The following is a 23,216-nucleotide window of genomic DNA, read 5'->3' on the forward strand; positions in this document are numbered from 1 at the left end:
GGGAAAGAGATTGTCGGTGGTGAGTTTAAACTGAGGGCCACCACACTTCAGGTGAAATGAGGGCAAAGTTGAAAAGACAGGACCTTCAATAGTAACCTCAGCTACTTATGTGAATTGAACCTACGCTGTTAGCATCCATCACTCTGCATTGCACACCAGCCATCCAGCAGCACAGTCACTATCTGAAACATGTGAGCTGTCTGAAGAGGAATTCAAAATAAAAGTATCCATTGTGTTTATGGGATAAAAAACCTATCACACTAGAACTCTACAACAGGTCAGGTTGAGACCGATATTTCTTTAGAGTGACTGCACATCATGCACATCTGAGTAACTCAGTTAGAAGTTTTGTTCAACCATAAAAGAAAAATTATGTTTGAACAAAGTTAGGGGTTACCATGTCTTTCCGATATTTACCAGTAACGTTGGTCCACCCACGCACCCGCGGTTAACGCTCCAACACACTCACCTGAATTAGTGCCAGATTTCCTGTAATCATCTTCCACTGCTCTGCAGCTGAATCCATCTGACCAATGTTGGCCTGTGAAAGAACAAACAACAGAAAAGCAACAAGTTAAACAGTGAAAGGATGGTGTGATGAACTCTCACTTCAACATTTGTCAGTGCTGTTTCTGAACAAAGTAAAAAGAGAGATGGATTTGCTCATAAGCTGAAATTTTTATTTCCCATTGTGAGGCAAATACCAAATAAAATCTTTACAGTTCTTCGCACTTTGATATGAAAACTTCATTTTGAAGGAGCAAAGTATGACTCTATAAGTAGGTTCAGCCTGACATTTTTTCTTCTCAAAAGCCAAATACCATTTTCCAGCTATTCTTATGTAATTTTACTGTGCCACACCTCCCCTCTCCAATAAAAAGAGCAATGGAATCCACTCCGGGGGAGAGGACGGAATAACTATGCGGCAAAAATACTTGAGACAGAAATTTCTTTTTCTTGCTTTCAGAATAAATACAATGTTCAACAAAGGCTTTACACACCCTCTCCCACAAAAAGCTTGCTCCCTTCAATGCAGTAACATGTCTGCTGGGGTATTACGTGAGGTCACCAAAAGTTTGACCAAGGACGAAGAGTTTATGGATCATCTTAAACAGAAGGCAGATCGAGACACAGAGGCGTTTAAGGAGGGAATTGCAGAGCTTGGGATTTTGGCAACTATGCCTTTGGCTACCAAGGCCTAGGGGTAGCCAAGAATGCGTCAGAAGTCAGAATTCGAAGACTGCAGAGATCTCTAATAACAGAGGTAAGGAAAGGGGTGGCCAAAGAAATATTAGTAAACAAGGATGAGAATTTTAAGATCAAAGCGTTGCTGGATCAGGATTTAAAAGGGCTATGTGCTCTTCCACTGCTCAAACTAGAGTCTGGAAATTTATTGGAGGTAAGACAAGACCAAGAAAAAGAAAAAAAAAACTGTAAAAAAGAAACTCAAACCCTCCATTTTAATGCAGTTTCAAGCATGAATCATGTTAAAACAAAAAATTCCACATATGCTTTGGTTACCAAAAAAGTTTATCTCGAGATTTAGGCACATTATGAAAGGTGACAACACACCAAGTTTCATAACAGCTGTTTCTTAGCAAGGTTTATTATTAATTCAAAAAGATTATCCAACTATGGAAGGTTTGGACTAATTTCAGCAGCATTTGTTTTCAAAGAGCTGTTTATGATCTCTGCAAACTGTAGAAGATGTATTATCAGGAGGAGTAAGCAGAACCACAGTCCAGATAAAAGGAGTCAACAGCTCCAGAAATCGAATCATAGAACCCCTACAGTGCGGAAGCAGCCCATTTGGCCCATCAAGTCCTCACCGACCCTCTAAAGAGCATCCCACCCAGACTCACCACCCTACCTTATCCCTGCATTTCTTATGGCCAATCCACCTAACGTACACATCTTTGGACTGTGGGAGGAAAGCTGAGCACCTGATGTAAACTGATGCAGACAGACAGAACGTGTAAACTCCACATAGTCGCCAGAGGGTGGGATTGAACCTGGGTGCCTGGAGCGGTGAAGCAGCAGTGCTAACCACTGTACTGCCCTGGAGTGGCATGTAAAGGGCAGTGCTCCAGGTGTAATTGCTGTGCTACATGGGTCTTTCCGGCTTAATAAACTAGAGATTATATATGCATTCATAGCAATACACAGAAGTTACAATATGGTAAGAAGTCACAGGGTTCAATCAATCAGTCCACTTCAATGTTTACCCTCCACACAAGCAAACAATCCTAACTTATGGAAAACACACTGATGTGGCTTTGTGGAAAAATACCAAATCTGCTAGCGATGCCTCAAGAGAAGGTCAAACAGACATTTCAAAGGTCATTTGCTGCTCTCTGCCCAATAATCTTCTGACTCATCAAGAAGCCAACGTGAAAAGCCACAAAACATTAGCCAAGGTTTCAAGATGCAAATGGAGAGGTAAAGGCCAAAAGGGCTGGAGTGACAATGTGAAACAAGTAGCTCTTACACTGCACTCTGTTTTGGTATAAGGCTGACTATAAAATGCAACCAGCTTTCCTAGGAACTGCTAGCACTGGGGGTCCTTTACCTATGCAGATGTAGACATGGCAGTGGCATTTTGACCAATAGAATGTAGGTCATCCCAAACAATGATGTGGAGGTGCTGGCATTGGACTGGGATGGCCAAAGTTAAAAGTCACACAATACTAGGTTACCTGATGAAGGAGCAGTGCTCTGAAAGCTAGTTCTTCCAAATAAACCTGTTGAAGTATAACCTGGTGTTATGTGATTTTTAACTTTTCCCGAACAATGGTCTTGCAAATCCAGTTTCATTTATTTTGAACAACTGCTGGCTACTAGAGAACATCATTGTTGGGGCCAACAGCCAAAAACCAATTTAAAGGAAGTTTTAAATGTTAATGAGACTAGTATGCACAACTTCCCATTTCTTCAAAGAGGTTTTAGAAACTTCAAAGGAGATTCCCTACTATTTCATATCAAACCAGCAAATTTGTAAAGAAAATGCAGAGTGTGAATTCTTTTTAGGCAATGTTTCCCTTCCAGTTACCACCTTCTACTTCAAAAGATTGTCGTTCAGTTGACATTTCATAAATTTTCTGGGTGAGGGGTCCTGAAAATACAGATTATGTATCTGGAAATTCCTTGCTTACAATTCAAATCGATAAGTCAGTTAATAATTGGGAGGAATACTTGTAAAGACTATTTTTCTGTATTTTTGAATATGGACTGTAACAGAAAAAGGCAGCTTTAAAAAAAAACAAGGATTGTGGAAGGGACTGCTGCTCTTTTCAAAAGCAGTTGATTGACTGTCATTGTAAACGATGTTTACACTGCAACTTATTCAAGCAGTAGGGAAAGGTTATTGCCAGGGGAGATTCTGCTAGCAACAAGTAGCTGATTGGTCTGTGAAGTGATGATAGATTGATGATGTCAAAGGCCTACTGCTGACCAAGAACTACCTGATTGGCTTCCAGCTACCAAAACAGTTTAAGGGGTGCAATTGAGTTAGACAGAAGATTTGGAGCTCTGGTAAGGGAGTGCTGCCTTTCTCTATGCAGTAAAAAAAATACCTAAAGCCTGAAGAAAATGAGTGAATTTTCCCTCACCACTTGTTGTAAAACTGTTACTTTTAACCAATAAAAGTCAAAGACTTTGAACCATTCACTCTGCGCCTCCTGCAAGCAGGAAAAGTACCTGGAAAAGAGAGAGATCGAGGAGTAGCAACTCCTGGCAAGCCAAATAAATCATCTCAGTGAAACGTGTGCACAAGGACCAGTGAACTGCCTTTCCAGTTTTTAACCTCAGTCCGTGCCTCTGCCTGTATTTTTTGTTTGTCTCTATGCATGTGCCGGGTGATTTTAGAAGGAGAGTAAGAATTATACATAAACAGTTCATAATTATTTACAAAGCTAGATTTATTATTTGGAATAAATAGTCATTCTGGTGAAGTACAGAAATCTGATCCATGCTTTCTGTCAACCTAGGTCTAACAGGATAGGTTAATTGGGGAATTCTGCACACTACTATTAAAGCTTTAACTTTTGGGACAACTCCAGGAAGAGTGGGGATTGATTTCCAATACACAACCCCAACAAAGCTTGACATTATTCACTACACCCTCAGGAAATATAAATCTCCCTATCACCCAGAATCACCAGTAGAAGTGACAATAAACACGTCCTTGCACAAAATGGTTAATGACCTACTAAATTCACAAATTTGGGATGTCAATACTGCTGATCTATTTGCTAATTTCAAAGGTCCAGAGACAAAAGTTTTAAAAGGTGTGGAGGAAACATTAGGATGTAATGACCTCATTTCAAACATAATGCAATGATTCTAAAACACTTTGGAGCACAGTGAGATCATGAAGGGCATTATATAAATGCACATTTACATCAAGCACCAATGCCCTGAGTGTTACCATCGACTATAAACTGAACTAGACAAGCCACATAAATTGACGATAGGCAGTGCAGGTCAAAAGCTTGGAATTCTGGAGCAAGTACCTCACCTCCTGACTCCCCAAAACCTGTCAGCCACCTTTAAGGTACAGTTCAGGGTGTGATGGAATGACAGCGGATGCAAGAACAGTCAAGATGCTGAAAATTAACCAGGACAAAGTAGTCCACATTATTAGCATCTCATCCACCACCTTCACACACACACACACACACACACACACACACACACACGCACGTGCACGTGCACCAACTGACAGGATGCATTGCTACAACTTGCCACAGATCCTTTAACAGCACCTTCCAAACCAGTGACCACCATCAGCAGGAATAAAAAGGGCAACCGACTTGCAATTCCCTCTCAGGTGACACACCATCCTGACTTGGGTCTCCATTACTACTCCTGCAGTTTTGCTGGGTTAAATACTTGGAAATCCCTCCCTAAAAGAACCTACACTACATGGACATAGGGAAGTTGGCTCACCACCACTTTCTCAAGGTCAATTAGTGATTCACAATCAATGCATGCCTTGCTGGTGCTCACACCCAGTGGACAATTTAAAAAGTAAAAAGTATTTAATTGGCACTACTTACAAAGTTTTTTGTTGAGTTAATGTCGATTGAGTGACTGGATTGTAAATTAATAATGTTACAGGAGAGTGAGTAATTTTTGAAACGTACTTTGCTGGGTGTAAATGCTTCGAGATGTCTAATGCTTAAATGAAAGTCTTCTTCACTTTCTTGGAAAGAACGAATGACAAATCCCGCCAAATCAACACAATTGTGCATTTGTACTGAAGATGACCATTCAATGGCCTTGATGTGCAGGTTCAGGCTGTTTTGACATGAATCAAAGACAGGAACTGAGCCAAGACCATCAATGCTGATAAGATCTTGGGTCAAGTCAACATTTTTTCAGGTTGTGTTTGAGACAAAAAATCAATCTTTGCTAGATATCTGAACACTTGGGTCTTTTTTGCAACAATGCTATATTCACTTCTATTTAGGCACTGGCAGGAATTGGTTTTTGGAAGGAGTTCCTGCTGGTGATGATCAGGCCTGCTCGTTGGAAAGTAAAACAAATGAAACACAATGCCCACTGGAAGGTGTCCGGACTGTTAAACACAAAACTCTGCTTGATCGTGCAAAGTCTTTCCAAGCAGTACAATAAATCCAACCAGCAGCCAGTGTTAGTTTTATGCATAATAACAAATAATTTAAAAATGTTAAAAAATACAAAATATACTACAGGCTAAAAGGAACTGGAGTGATTGCCTAACATGTAAATACATTGTGCTTGTGACATAAAGATCTCAGACTTCACCCCTACAAACAAAGTGTCCTGAATTAGTGAATTTTAGTTTGGGCAGCTCTAGGGGCACTGCACTTAGGTGTGGTACCACTAGCATGATTCCTGGGAGTGGTGGTGATGGAGGTTTAGTCAGCCAGAGTTGGCAGCCCTGGCTGTTGTCTATTCACTCTGGAATAACTGTGTGCGCGTATGCGTATCTTCGTATCTGCTGATGAGATGTCTCTTCATGAAGGAGGGTATTTGGTTATTGGAGTGCTGTTTTTACCGAATGGAATCCCAGCACAAGTCAGCATCATCAGCACGAAGTACAAGAAAGAAAGAAATTGTAAGAAATCGTCAACTAATTGGTTAACTGAAACAGAAAATGTATACAGATTTAAATCCCACATGTAGGCATACATTTATCCCATCACAGTTGGGAATTATTGGTAAATTACCAGTGCACATAAAATTAAAATGTGTCATTCAGCTGGTTGATGCGAAAAAGTCAAGTTTCTTCAAAAGATTAAAGACATGCTCAGAAGCAAGACAACATTGCAAAATGCACAGAAGAACCAATTTCACAGTCTTAGCATTCTGAAAGATCTGATGGGCGACTTAAAGCACCTAATGTAATCGTGAAGAGCTTAAACTGTTTTTTAAAATAAGTGGCTCTGAATTTATCTGTACGAGAAAACCGGATTTCTTTTGAAACTCTAGCTACACGTGAAGTAGGCACTGATAGCAGGGAAGTCAGAGTGCTCCTTGTGTGTCAGCCTTTGGAACAGGCCAAGATGGTCAGCTATAGCTCCCGGCTGCTCATGTCTCATAGCTGCCTGCCTTTCTGCTTGCTTGTGACGACAGAGCCTCTGCTGGTGGGTTCGCGGCCTTCCACCTCCAGTGAACCACAGAATGGGACAGACACCAGTTATTGTATCGTATACATTTAGAAGGCTCCTTTGTTTTATTGTGATGCTCCCCATCACTTGTGCCCATTTGAAAAGGGAACACTTGGCTTTAGACTGATGACACTGGGGCAACCAAGCTGGTATTTTCCTTAGGAATTATTTCAGTGTCTAACTTCACCAGAACTGAATCCAGATTATAAACACAAGTATAGGGCTGGCCTACTTTCAGTGTTCTCTTCATGAAGAGAAGATGATCAAGTTTGACCTTCACTTTCATCAGCATGAGAGGCATTGACAGAAATCAGGACATCATTGAATTCCAAGTTTGAATTACAAATAAGCTGACACTTTGATTGGGTTTGGACCACCAAACACCCTAAGCCCACTAGCTGATGTATGAGAAAGCTGACAAATTTCACAAATGTGAACTAGTGAAACTACCAAAGGGGAATAAAGATTGAAACAAAGTAATTGGAGAAAAAAACCACTGATGGACTTGAACAAGATGCTTTTAATGTTTTGTTACTCACCGCAGTGGAGAGTCTGGAGGCAAGGGTCATTTCCAAGTTACCCTTCAGACCAAGCAAAGCAGGGACAAGAATGAAAACTTCTGTCACCTCTTTAAACACACTCCAGTGCTGCAAGAGAAAAAGGAACAAGTGAGTAAGTGAAAGAACGTTGGAGAGGTTATGCAAACATGCTCAGATTATAGTAACTCCTTACAAGATCAATATAACCAACCATTCTGCTACACTATACAGAAAATACAGTTTTGAAACAGATCATTCAGCTCAGCTCAATCCTTGCAGCATTTATGACTCGCCTGAACATTCTCCCATCCTTCCCCATTTATTGATATGAGCCTCTCCACAAATAGCAATGGACATTAGCTCAATTGGACAACGACTTGTGATGCTAAAGTTGTCAACAGTGCCGATTCAATCCCCGCACTGGCTGAGGTTACTATGAAGAACTCTCTTTCTCAACCTCTCCTCTTGCCTGAGACGTGGTGACCCTCTGGTTAAACCACCATCGGTCATCTCTCTCTAATAAGAGAGAGAGCAGCCCTACGGTCTGGTAGGACTATGGCAACTTTACCTTTCCTGCAGTGACTACACTTCAAAAGTGATTCATTTGTTGTACAGCTTTGAGCTGTCTGGTGATTGTGAGAAATGTAATGTGAAAATGGAAACTTTTCCCTCAAATATTCCCTCCATCTTCTGGAGCTTAATCTGGCAAATGAGACATGCCAAACAGTGGCAAACTAGTTTGAATTAATAATCAAGCAGTGTATCGGAACCCAAAGGTTTCATGGTCACTGCCTTCACCATCAAAGGGCTTAAAGGTAATTGGGATTAATCTATTATTGTTGATCCATAAGGGAAGCATTTAAATAATCATTGACAAAATAAAAGCAACCATTGAGCCCAAGGGAGCTGTGACATATTGTGTTGAATGTGTCAGTAGATTTGAAGTATCCTGGCTGAAGGTTGAATAGCTAAAGTAGCTTCCAGAGTTTTTAGCAACTTCTTCAGTTTGTATCAATTAGATCAACTGCAATATTCTAACTCTCTGACATATCAAAGTGTTGGTTGGACAAGAAAGCTGAATTTACAACAAATACAGAGAATGCTGAAGAAACTCAGCAGGACTGGCAGCATCTGTGGAGAGAGATTAAAAGTTTAAAGTCCAATAAAACAGTCTTTAATACTGAAACTCAAGAGTTCTGAAAAGTCATACCAGACTTGAAATGTTAACTCTATTTCTCTCTCCACAGGTGCCATGAGAGTTCCTGAATTTCTCCAGCACTGTGTGTTTGTTTCAGATTTCTAAAATGCGCAGTATTTTGCTTTGATTTGAAAGCTGAGCTTGCAGCTTGTTCTACAGAGACACCTTGAATCTCACCCTCATGTCATCAGTTCCCTTTCTCTACACTGTCTCGTCCTCAGCCTTCAAGATCAATGGCAGCCCTCTGCTAGGACACAATCTAGAATCTGGACTCAAAAACAATGATTGGATTCAGCTCCCCGCACCAAGTGATTCACCAACCAGCCAAGAACGAGAAATAACTTAAGCAAAATAGCATGAACAGCAGAGGTTCAAGCCCACATTTAATTTTTGCCTAAACATAAATGAGGGATTCTGAAGAAGCTATTCATGCCGATAAAATTTACTGCGAGTGGTCACTCACACAATAGAATTCTCATCGAAATAGAACATAGAGAACAGAGAACATTACAGTGCAGTACAGGCCCTTCAACCCTTAATGTTGCGCTGACCTGTGGAACCAATCTGAAGCCCATCTGTCCTACACTATTCAAATTTCATGCATAGTTTATCGAATGACCATTTAAATGCCCTTAAAGTTGGCAAGTTGCAGGCAGGGTGTTCCACGCCCCTACTACTCTGACATCTGTCCTATATCCATCACCCCTCAATTGAAACCCATGTTCTCTTGTGCTACCCATCACCATCCAAGGAAAGAGGCTTTCACTGTCCACCCTACCTAATCCACTGATGATCTTATATGTCTCAATTCAGTCACCTCTCAATCTTCTTCTAACAAAAACAGCCTCAAGTCCTTCAGCCATTCCTCATAAGACCTTCTCTCCTTACCAGGCAACATCCTAGTAAATCTCCTCTGAACCCTTTCCAAAGCTTCCACATCCTTCCTATAATGTGGTGACCAGAACTGTGCGCAATACACCAAGTGCAGCCGCATCAGAGATTTGTACAGCTGCAACATGACCTCGTGGCTCTGAAACTCAATCCCACTTCATAGAAAAGCTAACACACTGTATGCCTTCTTAACAACCCTGTCAACCTGGGTGGCAACTTTCAGGGATCTATAGACACTGAGATCTCTCTGATTGTTTACAATGCCAAGAATTTTACCATTAGCCCAGTACTCTTTTATTCCTGTTGCTCCTTCCAAAATGAATCACGTCACACTTTTCCACATTAAACTCCATTTGCCACCTCTCATCCCAGCACTGCAGCTTATCTATGTCCCTCTGTAACCTGCAACATCCTTCGGCATTATCCACTACTCCACCGACCTTAGTGTCATCTGCAAATTTACTAATCCCATCCTTCTATATTCTCGTCCAGGTCATTTGTTAAAATGACAAACAGCAGTGGACCCAAAACAGATCCTTGCAGTACACCAGTAGTAACTGAACTCCAGGATTAACATTTCCCATCAACTACCACCCTCTTTCAGGTAGCCAATTTCTGATCCAAACCACTAAATCACCCTCAGTCCTATGCCTCCATATTTTGTGCAATAGTTTACCGTGGGGACCCTTATCAAAGACCTTACTGAAATCCATATCCACCACATCAACCACTTTACCCTCAACAACCTATTTGGTCACCTTTTCAAAGAACTCAAAAAGTTCTTTGAGAGGCATGACCTACCCTTCACAAAACTGTGTTAAATACACTTAATCAGCTTATTCCTTTCTAGATGACGATATATCCTCTTTCTACCCACAACCGAAGTAAGGCTCACTGGTCTATAATTATCAGAGTTGTCTCTACTCCCCTTCTTGAACAAGGGGACTACATTTACTATCCTCCAGTCTTCTGCCACTATTCTTGTAGACAATGACAACATAAAGATCAAAACCAAAGGCTCAGCAATCTCCTCCCTGGCTTCCCAGAGAATCCTAGGATAAATCCCATCTGGCCCAGAGGACCTACCTATTTCACACTTTCCAGAATTGCTAACACCCCCTCCTTGTGAACCTCAATCCTGTCCAGTCTAGTAGCCTATATCTCAGTATTCTCCTTGACAACATTGTCTTTTTCCAATGTGAATACTGGCAAAGAATATTCATATAGTGCTTCTCCTAACTCCTCGGACTCCATGCACAACTTCCCATTACTGTCCTTGATTAGCCCAAATCTTACTGTAGTCATTCTTTTATTCCTGATATTCCTACAGAAAACTTTAGGATTTTCCTTGATCCTATTTGCCAACAACTCCTCATGTCCACTCCTGGCTGTCCTTAGCCAGGAAATACCTAAAGAGAAAGCTAACTTGCAACTCTCAAGCTCTCTACCTAAGCCACTACATCTCATTCTAACATAAGCCACCTTCTTCCTCTTGACAAGAGATGCCACGTCTTTAGTAAACTACTCGACCACTTCCTCCCTGCCTGACAGGTCCATACTTACCAAGGACACGCAGTAGTCATTCTTTGAATAAGCTCCACATTTCAATTGTGCCCATCCCCTGCAGTTTCCTTCCCCATCCTATGCATCCTAAATCTTGCCTCATCGCACCATAATTGCCTTTCCCCCAACTATAACTCTTGCCCTGTGGTATATGCCCAACCCTTTCCATCGCTAAACATTACCAAATTGTGATCACTATCAAATCTCCAAATCTAACACTTGGCTGGGTTCCTTCCCAAGTACCAAATCCAATGTAGCCTTGCCCCTTGTTGGTCTGTCTACATACTGTGTCAGGAAAACCTTCTGCACACATTGGACAAAAACTGACCCATCTAAAGTACTCAAACTATCGAATTTCCAGTCGATATTTGGAAATGCTGGAGGTGGGTAAAACCAGTGCTTAAATCCAAAGATATTATTTAGAAAGCTACTAAGCCGTTACGGCAAAGAGTAGGATGTCAAACCTGACCTGTCCTAAAGAGAGCTCTCGAGCATCTACAACCCTGTTTAAAGTCAGAACACAACTTGACTGCAATCTAAAGCTGACCAGGTCTATTAATGTCACTTTAGAATGAAGACAAATTAACAGGAAAAGCTACTCAGACTGAATGAGTGATCCAAGAAGCTTCTTTGTATAAACCTAAGAGACTAAAAGTTTATACACTGCTGATGCCTGATACATATTGATAAGATGTTCAATGTTCTTTTTTTATTCTCTTCAATGAAATAAAACAAATTGTTCTTACATCAAATCAAATGTTTAACTATAAGTCTGGGAATGGCTCATTGCACTTGGAGTAGATATATTATCCCAAGTTGCCTACTAACAGTCAACTATTCAATTCCTGAAACATCCAGGACCAACCAGGACCCAATAATAATTAAGTAACTAGGAGCACACGGAGTTTCCAACCATACTGGGAATATGGTTTGCATCTCTTTCTGTCTTTGCAGCCCAGTTCCTAGAGAGGCTGGGTAAAATTGAATGCTGTGGAATGTGACCCTGCATCTGTGCAACAGAAAACATACCGTACAGAACAGGGCATCCTATTTAAAGTATAAACCAGAATGCAAGTAATTTGACAGCTGCTTGGAAAATCCATACAAGGCATCCACGTGCATCTCATTACACTCCACTTGCTATAAATCAAATGCAGCCAACTAAGTTTAGTATTACAGAGCCTTCAGTTAACAGACCAGTCAGCAGCATTATGAATAAGACTATAGAAGGCATGTTTCAATGCTTCTGCTTCGTACACACATATACAGACTGTGACTGACAGCTAGTTCCAACTCCATTGAAGGGCATCTGTAATTGACATCATCATAATAGTGGTCATTATGTCAAGCAAGAACTGGAAGCCAAGGTTGCTCAAGTGTAGTGCCATTCAAATTAAGGCTCTCAATATAGGCACAAGTGCTGTGTACCTGTAATCTGCAATGCCTGAGAACTCATAAGCTGGTAAATGAAAACAAAGGAGCCGAACTTAGCCCTGTGAACCTATTCAACTCACAGCTGATCTGTGCCCAACTTAATTTAACAAAAAGTCCATTATAAATTGAAATGTTAACTTCTTGCCTTTATCCTCACCCCTCCCTACTTCTGTAATTTTCCCCAGCCCCACCACCCTCCAAAATATCGGAGCTCATTTAATTCTGTACTTTTCATTATTTTCAACTTAAATTGCACTACCGTTGGCTGTGCCTTCCATGATCTAAACCTTTATCTCTGAGATTCACTCCTTACACCTTTCCACTTCACTTTCTTCCTTTAGGACAGTCCTTAAAACCTGTCTCGTTGAACAAGTATTTGATCATCATTTCTAAATGTCTCATGAGGCTCATTTTCATATTTACTTTCATAATGCCCCGTAAAGTTTTACTACAGTAAAGGTGCACTGCAAGCATCAATAATGGTGGTCATATTTTCCATTTCATTTCTCACATCTGTAAGACTGCTTAGATTTATATTATTTAAATGTTCCTCAACTCCCTGTTTGCCTTGTTCTTGTAAAATTTCAAAAGAAACAAATGTAGGAAATTATAACAAGTCCTTCTCACCGCAATTCAGGATTTCTGCCAAGCAGACTTGATTAGTGGCTATTCTGGTCGATCCCAGGCCATGAAAGAGAGATCAGGTATGATCTAACTTCCTATTGGGCAGTAAGAGAACAAAGACCAACAACCTAAATGCTGGCAAATGGGACTAGATTAATTTAGGATATGTGGTCGGCATGGACGAATTGGACCGAAGTGTCTGTTTCCATGCTGTACATCTCCAGAACTCTATGTTGGGAGGTCTGTTGAGAGGGTGGTGAGCACTGTTCAAGCTGACATGCATTTAATGAGGAAAATGAGAAAGTTAGCCTCACTTTACACAGCTGCTAGGTGAAAAAGCAAATCATTCAAGTGAAATGAATGATTGTTAGACAACTAAACACTTCAGTATGAACAACAAAAGTGAGAAATATGTGCCATAAGAGGAGACTGAAGTTGATTGGAATAAATAAGATACCCTATATGGCCATTTGCTGTCTGCACAATATAACGCCTCAATAGTTCATATCTGGCCAGATTTCAGATATTGTTAGCTGGTGATTGGAAAAGTGTGTGTGAAGGCACATGCAAAGGAGACATTGTTCAGATCATAACCTGGACCACACTACCATGTTAAGCATTTAGTGCATTTCTGAACATAAGATACAGGGATCGCCAATGGGAGTAATCAGTGACACTGAACCCAAATGAACATCTTGTGAATTACAATTAGAGAGATCTGGTTTATGCAAATCTTGTGAATTACAATTATAGAGATCTGGTTTATGCAAATTACAACTGCAACCTATTTTACACCTATTGTACTTATTCCTATTAGATGAAACATATCTTTAACTCACCGACCTGCACAATCAAACTGTGTATCGCCAGAGATACACACAGTGCTTATTTAATGCATAGTTAGGTCAGTTAGATAAATGATAGCAGTAAATTGTTCTACCATACATTATTTTTCAAATTTTTGATGACGTTTATCAAATTCAAAGCTAGATATGAATCTTCAAAATCTTTCTTTGCACAGACAACAAATAACAATGTCGAGTAAAAGTTATAATTCAAGGCAATGGACTTCAGACCTCTCTTTGTGAACAACAAAAATTAGAAAATGCACCACACTGAACTGCTCAATGAGCTAAAGTTCCATTTTGGCTTTGTATTCTGGTCTGGTGCTTTGCAGGAATATTCACTGATGTGTGATAATCCAATCTGATCACAACAAAGATCTGGAAAATCTTGGTGATGCAAAAATTTTTCAAACATCAAAGGCCTGGAGGAGGTGGGGGGGGGGGAAAGAGAAGGATTTTAATTGCAACAGTTTCGATTTTGATAAAACAGGTCCCCTGATAAGTAGGCTGTCTCACTGCATCGGAATTAGCAAGATTAGTGTTCCAAGGGTTTTAAAAGTTTGGAGCTTGCTAATTGTTTTGCAGAGTTATACTAGTTTTCTGTAGATGAAATAGGCCTTTTGGACCTTCAAGCCTGATCCGCTATTCAATACGATCATGGCTGATTATCCAACTCAGTGCCCTTTTCTTCCTTTTCCCCATACCCTCTGATCCCCTCAGCCCTAAGAACCTATCTAACTGCTTGAAAACATTCCATGTTTGGGCCTCAACTGCTTTCTTTGACAGAGACTTCCACATGCTCACTCCTCACCTCAGTCCTAAATAGCCTACCTCATATTTTTGCCTGTGACCCCTGGTTCTGGACTCCCCCTCCCCCCCCCAACTGGAGGGGGGAACACCTGGAACACCTTTCCTGCATTTATTCTCTCTAGTGCCAATAGAATTTCATTGGCTTTCAGGTTTTGGACAGCAATTTAATATTATAATATTATAACAGAGCTGTCAGAATACTATTCCTGGCTGGGGTGACAGGAAAAAAACAAGTTATTTGGTCCCTCAGAACTTCAGTATTCCTGAGAAAAGGCATTTTGTCAACGCTTTTTGCTTTGCATTCATCAGGACAATTTGCAAGAAATACCATAGTAAAGTGAAAACATTTAAACAATGTTCACAGGATATAAACCATATTCTCTCTTCATTGGCTCTGAGCAATGCAAGTTGGATAACTTTGACAAAATGGGACCTCCAACAGGAACTTTTAAAAATATAAGATGATGAACTATAGCCCTACCTGGCCTCTCAGGTGGAAATATGATCCCAGAGAACAATTCCACGATGAATGGGGAGCTTCCCAATGACTGAGGCAACATTTCAAAAATCAATCAATATCAGCTAAAGGACAAATGCTAAGCATATGATTGTGCAGTGCAGAAATTGCCCATGTGGTAGCAAATCACCTCAAACAGTGACCAAAGAACTGAAAACGTGAGAATTAAACTGCAACCTCTTATATCCATTAACACATGCTCTTTTGTGGTCATGCTAATAAGTCTCATGTGTTGGTTATTTATCAACCATCATTAATCATTGCCAGCTATGTAAAAGTACTTAATTGGCTGTAAATCACTTTGGAACAGTCTGACGATTGAGAATCCCATCTGACCACATGGATCAGTTGCAGCGGCAGTTAGAGGATGAGGAGTTTCCAAGAGCAGTTTCAGGAAGGTGGAGACATCACAGACACAGTCAGGTAAATGGTTAAACACGAGAAATGGCAGTAGAAGTAACCAGGTAATGCAGGAGCATCCTGTGGCTATTCCCATCTCAAAAAGGTATGCCATATTGGATACTGTGGGGGGGGTAGTTCTGCAGAGAGGTACCTGTAAGAAAAGTCGGGTGTAATGGTAGGAGATTTTAACTTTCCAAACAATGACTGGGATTGCCATAGCGTTGAGGGCTTAGATGAGAGGAATTTGTTAAGAATGTACAAGAAAACTTGCTTATTCAGTATGTGGATGTACCAATTAGAGAAGGTTCGTGATCTTATGTTGGGAAATAAGGCAGGGCAAATGACTGAGGTGTCAGTAGGGGAGCGCTTGGGAAAGTGATCATAATTTTTTTTTATAAAAGTTATGGAAAAGGATAGAACTGATCTACAAGTTAAAGCTTAAGTTGGAATAAGGCTAATTTTGAGGGTATTTAGGCAGGAACTTTCTAATATTGATTGGGGAAAGGCTATCCGCAAGTGAAGGGATGGATGGGAAATGGAAGGCCTTTACAAATGAGATAACAAGGGTTCAGAGGCAGTATGTTCCTGTTAGCAAGAAGGGCAAGGCTGGTAGATGCACGGAATGCTGAATGACTAAAGAAATTGAGGCTCTGGTCAAGAAAAAGGAGGAGGCATATATCAGGTATGGACAGCTCTGATTGAGTGAAGAGTATAAAGGCAGTAGGAGTACACTTAAAAGGGAAATTAGGATGGCAAAAAATGGGACATGATATAGCTTTAGTAAGAGTTAAGAAGAATCTAAAGAGATTCTATAAATACATTAAAGGCAAAAAAGTAACTAGGGAGAGAATAGGGCCTCATAAAGATTAATGTGGCCATCTACATGTGGAAAGCCAAGAGATGGCTAAGATAGTAAGTAAGTATTTTGCATCAGTATTATTGTGGAGAAAGACCTGGAAGCCAGGGGACTTGGGGAAATAAATAGTGAGTGACTTGAGGATATCTGCTCAGTGTGGACGGGTTGGACCAAAGTTTCCGTTTCCTTACTGTATATGTCTGTGACTTTGAGTAGTAGTGCTGAAGGTCCTAAAACACAAAGGTAGATAAATCCCTGGGATCTGATCAGGTGTTTCTCAGAACTCTCTGGGAGGCTAGAGAAGAGATTGCTATGCCCCTCGCTGTGATATTTGACTCATCAACAGCCAAAGGTGAGGTGCCGAAGACTCAAGGTTGGCTAATGTCATACCTTAAGAAAGGCTATAGGAAAAGCCAGGGGAGTAGACCAGTGTGCCTTACGTATGTGGTGGGTAAGTTGTTGGTGGGGATTCTAAGGGACAGGACTTGCCTGCAATTGGAAAGGCAAGGACTGGTTGGGGATAGTCAGCATGGCTACGTGCGTCGAAAGTTGATAGTTTAGTTTTCTTTGAAGAAGTGACAAAGCAGATTGATGAAGGCAGAGTGGTGGACATGGTCTGTATAAACTTTAGGAAAGCATTCAACAAGGTTCCACACGGTGGACTGATTAGTAAGGCTAGATCACATGGGATCTGGAAGAGATGGTGAAATGGATACAAAATCGGCTTGAAGGTAGCTGACAGAGGCTGGTGACAGAGTTTTGTTTTTCAGACTAGAGTCATCAAGGATCAATGCTGAGTCCATTGCTGTTCATCATGTGAATGATTTGGATGTGAATATAGGAGGTATGGTTAGTGAGCTTGTAGATGACACCAAAATTAGTGAAAGTTAACTCAAAGTACAAAAGGATCTTGATCAAATGGATCACTGGGCTCTGAAGTGGCAGATGGAATTTAATTTAGATAAATGTGAGGTGTTGCACTTTGGTAAGGCAAACAAGGCAGGACTTATACACTTAATGGTAGTGTCCTAGGGAGTGTTGCTGAACAAAGACCTTGGGATGCAGGTGCTCAATACCATGAGATTGGAATCATAGGTAGACAGGGTGGTGAAGACAACATTTGACAGGCTTGCCTTTACCAGTTAATGCATTCAGTACAGGAGTTAGGATGTCATTGCCGCTGTACAGGGCATTAGTGAGGTCACGTTTAGAGTACTGCCTACAATTCTGGTCACCATTCTATAGGAAAGATGTTGTTAAACTTGAGAGGGTTCACAAGGATGTTGCCGGGACTAGAGGGTTTGGGTCTACGGAGAGGCTGAGGATACTTTCCTTGGAGTGTTGGAGGCTGAGGTGTAGCCTTACAGAAGTTTATAAAATCTTGAGGGGCATGGATAGGGTGATTAGCCAAGGTCTTTTTCCCCACAATGAGTCGTCCAAAACCAGACGACATATGTTTAAGGTGAGAGGGGAAAGATTTACAAAGGACTTGAGGGGTAACTTTTTCATGCAGACAGTGGCGTGTGTGTGGAATGAGCTGCCAGAAGAATGGTGGAGGCTGGTACAATTATGACATTTAAAAGACATTTGGGTGGGTATATAAATAGGAAGGGTTTAAGAGGGATATGGGCCAAATGCTGGCAAATAGGACTAGGTCAGATTGGGATGTCTGATCAGCTCAAATGAGTTGGACTGAAAGGTCGGTTTCCGTGCAGTATGACTATGTGTTTCTCATGCATCATGAAGAAATTGTCAGTAGCAAGCTTTCCAAATGCATATTAAACCAATGCTTCCCTGTGACTTCCCAGGGTTCACAGAGGTCTAATACCTTCCCTAGACTTATAGTTCAAGTTCCAAAATAGCTATTAGCTCTACTGGATATAAACACCATTTTAATTTATTTTTAGTATGGTAAACAGTTTCCCAGCGTACTGTATGTTGCTGCAGATTCCGACAGGAACAGGAACAGCATGGAAGCGAGAGAGGAAGCCTCATGAAGTGAATTCTGGTCAAAATGTGCACGTAATTGCCAAAACGTATTTTCTGCATTCTTGGTTGAACATCAAGATGGCAAAACATGCTTACATTTAGGAGCAATGCTCTGTTTACACTGAAGTCAGATTTAAAATTGAACACCAAATTCTAGTTGTACTTGTCTCAGAGTTCTAGTTTCAAAGCAGAAAAATAAATTCAGCCTGAAATTGCCCCAGTGAGACTCAGTGCAGGAATGTACCGTATGGTGGTTCAGTATGGAATGGATGTATACACCTGGGCCCATTCTGTATTAGCAGTCAGTGCACAATTGCAGACACACAGCAGCTCCATGTTGGAGGGATAGTTGTGTTTTTTTGCTCATGGTAAGAATTGAAAGGTATTATCAAATGTACACATTATTATTAAACGTATATTAATACTGACTAAGGACACATTTCACCTCAATTGTAATATTGGAAACAAAACCAGAAATTGCTGGAAAAGCCCTGCAGATCTGGCAGCATCTATGGAGAGAAATAAGAGTTAATCAGAACTGAGGAAGGGTCATCAACCAGAAACATTAGCTTATATTAGGATGAGATGTGATGACTAAGTTAGGGCACTTGAGAGTTACAAGCTAGCCAGGAAAGACCTAAAAAAGAGAATTAAGAGGAGCCAGGAGGGGACACGTGAAACCATTGGCAGATAGGATCAAGGAAGACCCTAAAGCTTTCTATCAGGAATAAAAGAATGACTAGAGTTGTCCCCTTGTTCAAGAAGGGGTGTAGAGACAACCCTGGTAATAATAGACCTGAGAGTCTTACTTCGGTTGTGAGTAAAGTGTTGGAAAAGGTTGTAAGAGACAGGATGTATAATCATCTCGAAAGGAATAAGTTGATTAGGTGTAATAAATACAGTTGAGTGAAGGGTAGGTAGTGCCTCACAAATCTTATTGAGTTTAGATTAGACTAAATTAGATTCCATACAGTGTGGAAACAGGCCCTTCGGCCCAACTAGTCCACACCGACCCTCCGAAGAGTAACTCACCCAGACCCGTTCCCCCTAACTAGTGCAGCTAACTCTACAGGCAATTTAGCACGATCAGTTCACCTAATCTGCACATCTTTGGACTGTGGGAGGAAACTGGAGCACCCGGAGGAAACCCACACAGACACGGGGAGAATGTGCAAACTCCACACAGTCAGTCGCCTGATGCTGGCATCGAACCCAGGTCCCTGGTGCTGTTCTTTGAGAAGGTGACCAAACAGGTGGAGGGTAAAGTGGTTGATGTGGTGTACATGGATTTCAGTAGGGTGTTTGATAAGGTTCCCCGCGGTAGGTTATTGCACACAATTTAGCTGTTTGGATTGGAAATTGGCTCGCTGAAAGATGACAGTGGATGGTTTTGATGGGTCCACTGCTGTTTGTCATTTTAGTAAATGACTTGGATGAGGGCATAGAAGGATGGGTTAGTAAATTTGCGGATGACACTAAGGTCAGTGGAGTTGTGGATAGTGCTGAAGGATGTTGCAGGTTACAGAGGCACATAGATAAGCTGCAAAGCTAGGTTGAGAGGTGACAAATGGAGTTTAACGTGGAAAAATGTGAGGTGATCCACTTTGGAAGGAGCAACAGGAATGCAGAGTACTGGGCTAATGGCAAGATTCTTGGCAGTGTAAACAAGCCGAGAGATCTCTGTGTCCATGTCCATAGATCCCTCAAAGTTGCCACCCAAGTTTATAGGGTTGTTAAGAAGGCATACGGTGTGTTAGCTTTTACTAATAGAGCGATTGAGTTTCCGAGCCACGAGGTCATGTTGCAGCTGTACAAATCTCTGATGCGGCTGCACTTGGAGTATTGTGTATAGTTCTGGTCACCGCATTATAGGAAGGACGTGGAAGCTTCTTGGAAAGGGTTCAGAGGAGATTTACAGGGATGTTGCCTGGTATGGAGGGAAGGTCTTACGAGGAAAGGCTGAGGGACTTGAGGCTGTTTTCGTTAGAGAGAAGGAGGTTGACAGATGACTTAATTAAGACACACAAGATAATCACAGGGTTAGATAGGGTGGACAGTGAGAACCTTTTTTTTCCAGATTGTGATGGCTAGCACGAGGAGACACAGCTTTAAATTGAGGGGTAATAGATATAGGACAGATGTCGGAGGAGATTTCTTTACTCGGAGTAGTAGGGGCGTGGAATGCCCTTCCTGCAACAGTAGTAGACTTGCCAACTTTAAGGCCAAGTAAATGGTCATTGGATAATCATATGGATGAAAATAGAATAATAATAGATCGGCTTCAGATTGGTTCCACAGGTCGGCGCAACATTGAGGGCCGAAGGGCCTGTACTGCTCTGTAATGTTCTATGTTCACAGACCTGGCCATTGCCTGGTGGCTGTATTCAGTTTGTGCACACTGGTTACTGTTGTTTCCTTACAATGATAACTACACTTTCCAAGTAAAACCTTGGCTGCAAAATAGAGATACGTTTTGAGGTCTGGTGAGAGTCTGGCTCCCACAGGGTTTTTTTTTAACCTGATGCAGTGTTCACGGTATCTCCTGTAACTCAAGAAACTGGGAATGCTTACTGTGGTATTGAAGAATCCAACAAATGATCATGTACAAACTCTACATTTTTTAGGCACACAAGTGTGGGCTAACATTAAACTATCGAGTTACAGAGGTGGTTTTCAGTGAGGTGACATGCTACAACTGGATCAAAAGTAAGATGGAGTCTGAGAATTTCATTCCCTCAACTTAAAGGCTATGATACAGTGATGATATCATAGGCATGTCACTGAAAGCTATACTGACTATAAGACATAATAGTGAAGCTAGCAATAGAAATGCAATTCCCTTCTGTTCATTTAGCTTCACATTTATGGAATAGTAATTTTTTGGGGGAATTCAGGTGTGGGGAAAGAAGAGTCACATGGGACTGCCAACATTTGCAAAATGAGACCTCACTGGGAGTTTCTGTGTGAAGAACAAAACAGAACAGGAACAGAGAAAACGAGTGAAGTGGGTAACACTTGAAGGAGAAGGAGGCAAAACAAACCAGCCACTGGCCTCCAAATCCTTGATTTGATACAGTTCAAAAAGAGTAGCATCTGATAATTTGCTTACAGCTTGCGTAGTAACTTAATAGTGAAACTCAGTCAGGATGGGAAAGGATGTAGCGGATTTGTAAATGTATATGGATTTCACTTCCCTCAGCCTTTTGGAAGTTCTAAGCATTGAAACTGGATACTAAGCACATGCATCTGAGTGTGTTACATCAAATGCCAGATAGTTTTATAAAAGGCAAATGCACCAAACTATTCTTCTTCCCCTTCTCTGGTCACATAGCTAAGAATGCAATGTTCTTTCTGCCAAATTAGGAAACAAAAACAGCACAATTATTTTGACTTTTCAGCTGACGAAGTGTGTAACGTATAATCAAAATCAAGTTGTTAGGTCTTTAACCTCCACGTCCAAACACAGATAATTGTTTAATATTGAAGAAGCTTATAAAAGAACCAAGGTTTTCACTCCAAATAATAAAACGGTCTGCAGTTTGAGTTGATGGAATTTAACAACAAGTTCTAATTTCTTTAGCAACATTACCACAAAAGGTTGTCTCCATTTATCTCAATAAATTTGTCACTAAGGTTTCAGCAGTGAAGGACAGGAGTAAACAAGAAGATTCTTCCAATCAAGCCGATTAGATATATGGTGAAAGGGGCACTTTGGATGATGGGCACCCCCACATGCTTGGCTATGGGCAATAAATTTCATATAAATCATGGCACATTATCACAAAAATCTCCTTGCTGGAAGAATACAAACAAACAAATATCCTTAGAACATCCATTATATCTACCAACCTCTGCAAAGTTTAAGCAGAGAAGCTCAAACAGAGAGACATCTAGGGTGGTGGTTTCGGTCAACAGATAATCACCCAATGAAAGTTCTGATCCTTGCCTTTACATGAAGTCAGTAATGTCAATGAAATGACAAATAATTTGAGAACCACAATGAGTATCAAACAAGAAAATAGTAATATTAGTTTTCAAGTCAGTTTCAACTCTTGATAATACTGTTGCATAAAGGAACTATTTTCAAGATTTAAAATGCAATAATCTGTCTACAAGATCAAACTTCATGTTGCTACACATCTGTCTCAGAGTCAGAGATGTACAGCATGGAAACAGACCCTTCGGTGCAACTCATCCATGCCAACCAGATATCCTAACCTAATCTCATCCCATTTGCCAGCACTTGGCCCATATCCCTCTAAACCCTTCCTATTCATATACCCATTCAGATGCCTTTTAAATGCTGTAATTGTACCAGCCTCCACAACTTCCTCTGGCAGCTCATTCCACATACACACCACCCTCTGTGTGAAGAAGTTGCCCCTGAGGTCCCTTTTAAATCTTTCCCCTCTCACCCTAAACCTATGCCCTCTAGTTCTGGACTCCCCCACACCAGGGATAAGACCTTGTCTATTTACCCTATCCATTGTCAACATTATCCAGTGTAAATCAACACGTCTGCATTTCCAGTATAAACTACAACTGCAATGATACCATCCCACCAGCAATGGCACTGTAATGCTTCAGTTCCAAAACTCAGCTTCATAGAAAACCACAACGGATAACAGGATATCAATTATACATTGCAGGATCCCAAATTCCTGAAGGTTTTGGGATTAAACTACACATCAAACATATGATGTCTTAAATACAAATACGGATGAAACTATATCTGTATGCCTTATCTCGCAGCTTCTGAGCTTACACCATCTTTTTGACTTCATTATTTCATGGGTCATGGATGCTGCTGACAAGATGAGTATATTTGCCAATCATTTACTGCCCTTGAGCTAAGGCTTGCTATACCATTTCAGAGGGCAGAGTAGACTCCACCA

General features: G+C 40.9%; 1 protein-coding gene across 3 annotated transcripts in view; it reads right to left on the minus strand.

Moving 5' to 3' along the window:
• Nucleotides 1-23,216, minus strand: part of LOC122563094 (solute carrier family 41 member 1-like) — a 59,842-nt gene that overhangs the window by 20,343 nt on the left and 16,283 nt on the right. For all 3 annotated transcript variants that reach the window (XM_043716518.2, XM_043716517.2, XM_043716522.2), the window contains exons 3-4: nucleotides 7,193-7,300; nucleotides 470-541 (exon numbers count right to left, since the gene is read on the minus strand). In XM_043716518.2, coding sequence (XP_043572453.1) covers nucleotides 470-541; nucleotides 7,193-7,300 — 180 coding nt within the window. The remainder of the gene's footprint in view (nucleotides 1-469; nucleotides 542-7,192; nucleotides 7,301-23,216) is intronic.

Source organism: Chiloscyllium plagiosum, unplaced genomic scaffold, assembly GCF_037043375.1.
Source record: "Chiloscyllium plagiosum isolate Xiang-an unplaced genomic scaffold, Cpla_swu_hap1 HiC_scaffold_26, whole genome shotgun sequence".
Taxonomy (NCBI): domain Eukaryota; kingdom Metazoa; phylum Chordata; class Chondrichthyes; order Orectolobiformes; family Hemiscylliidae; genus Chiloscyllium; species Chiloscyllium plagiosum.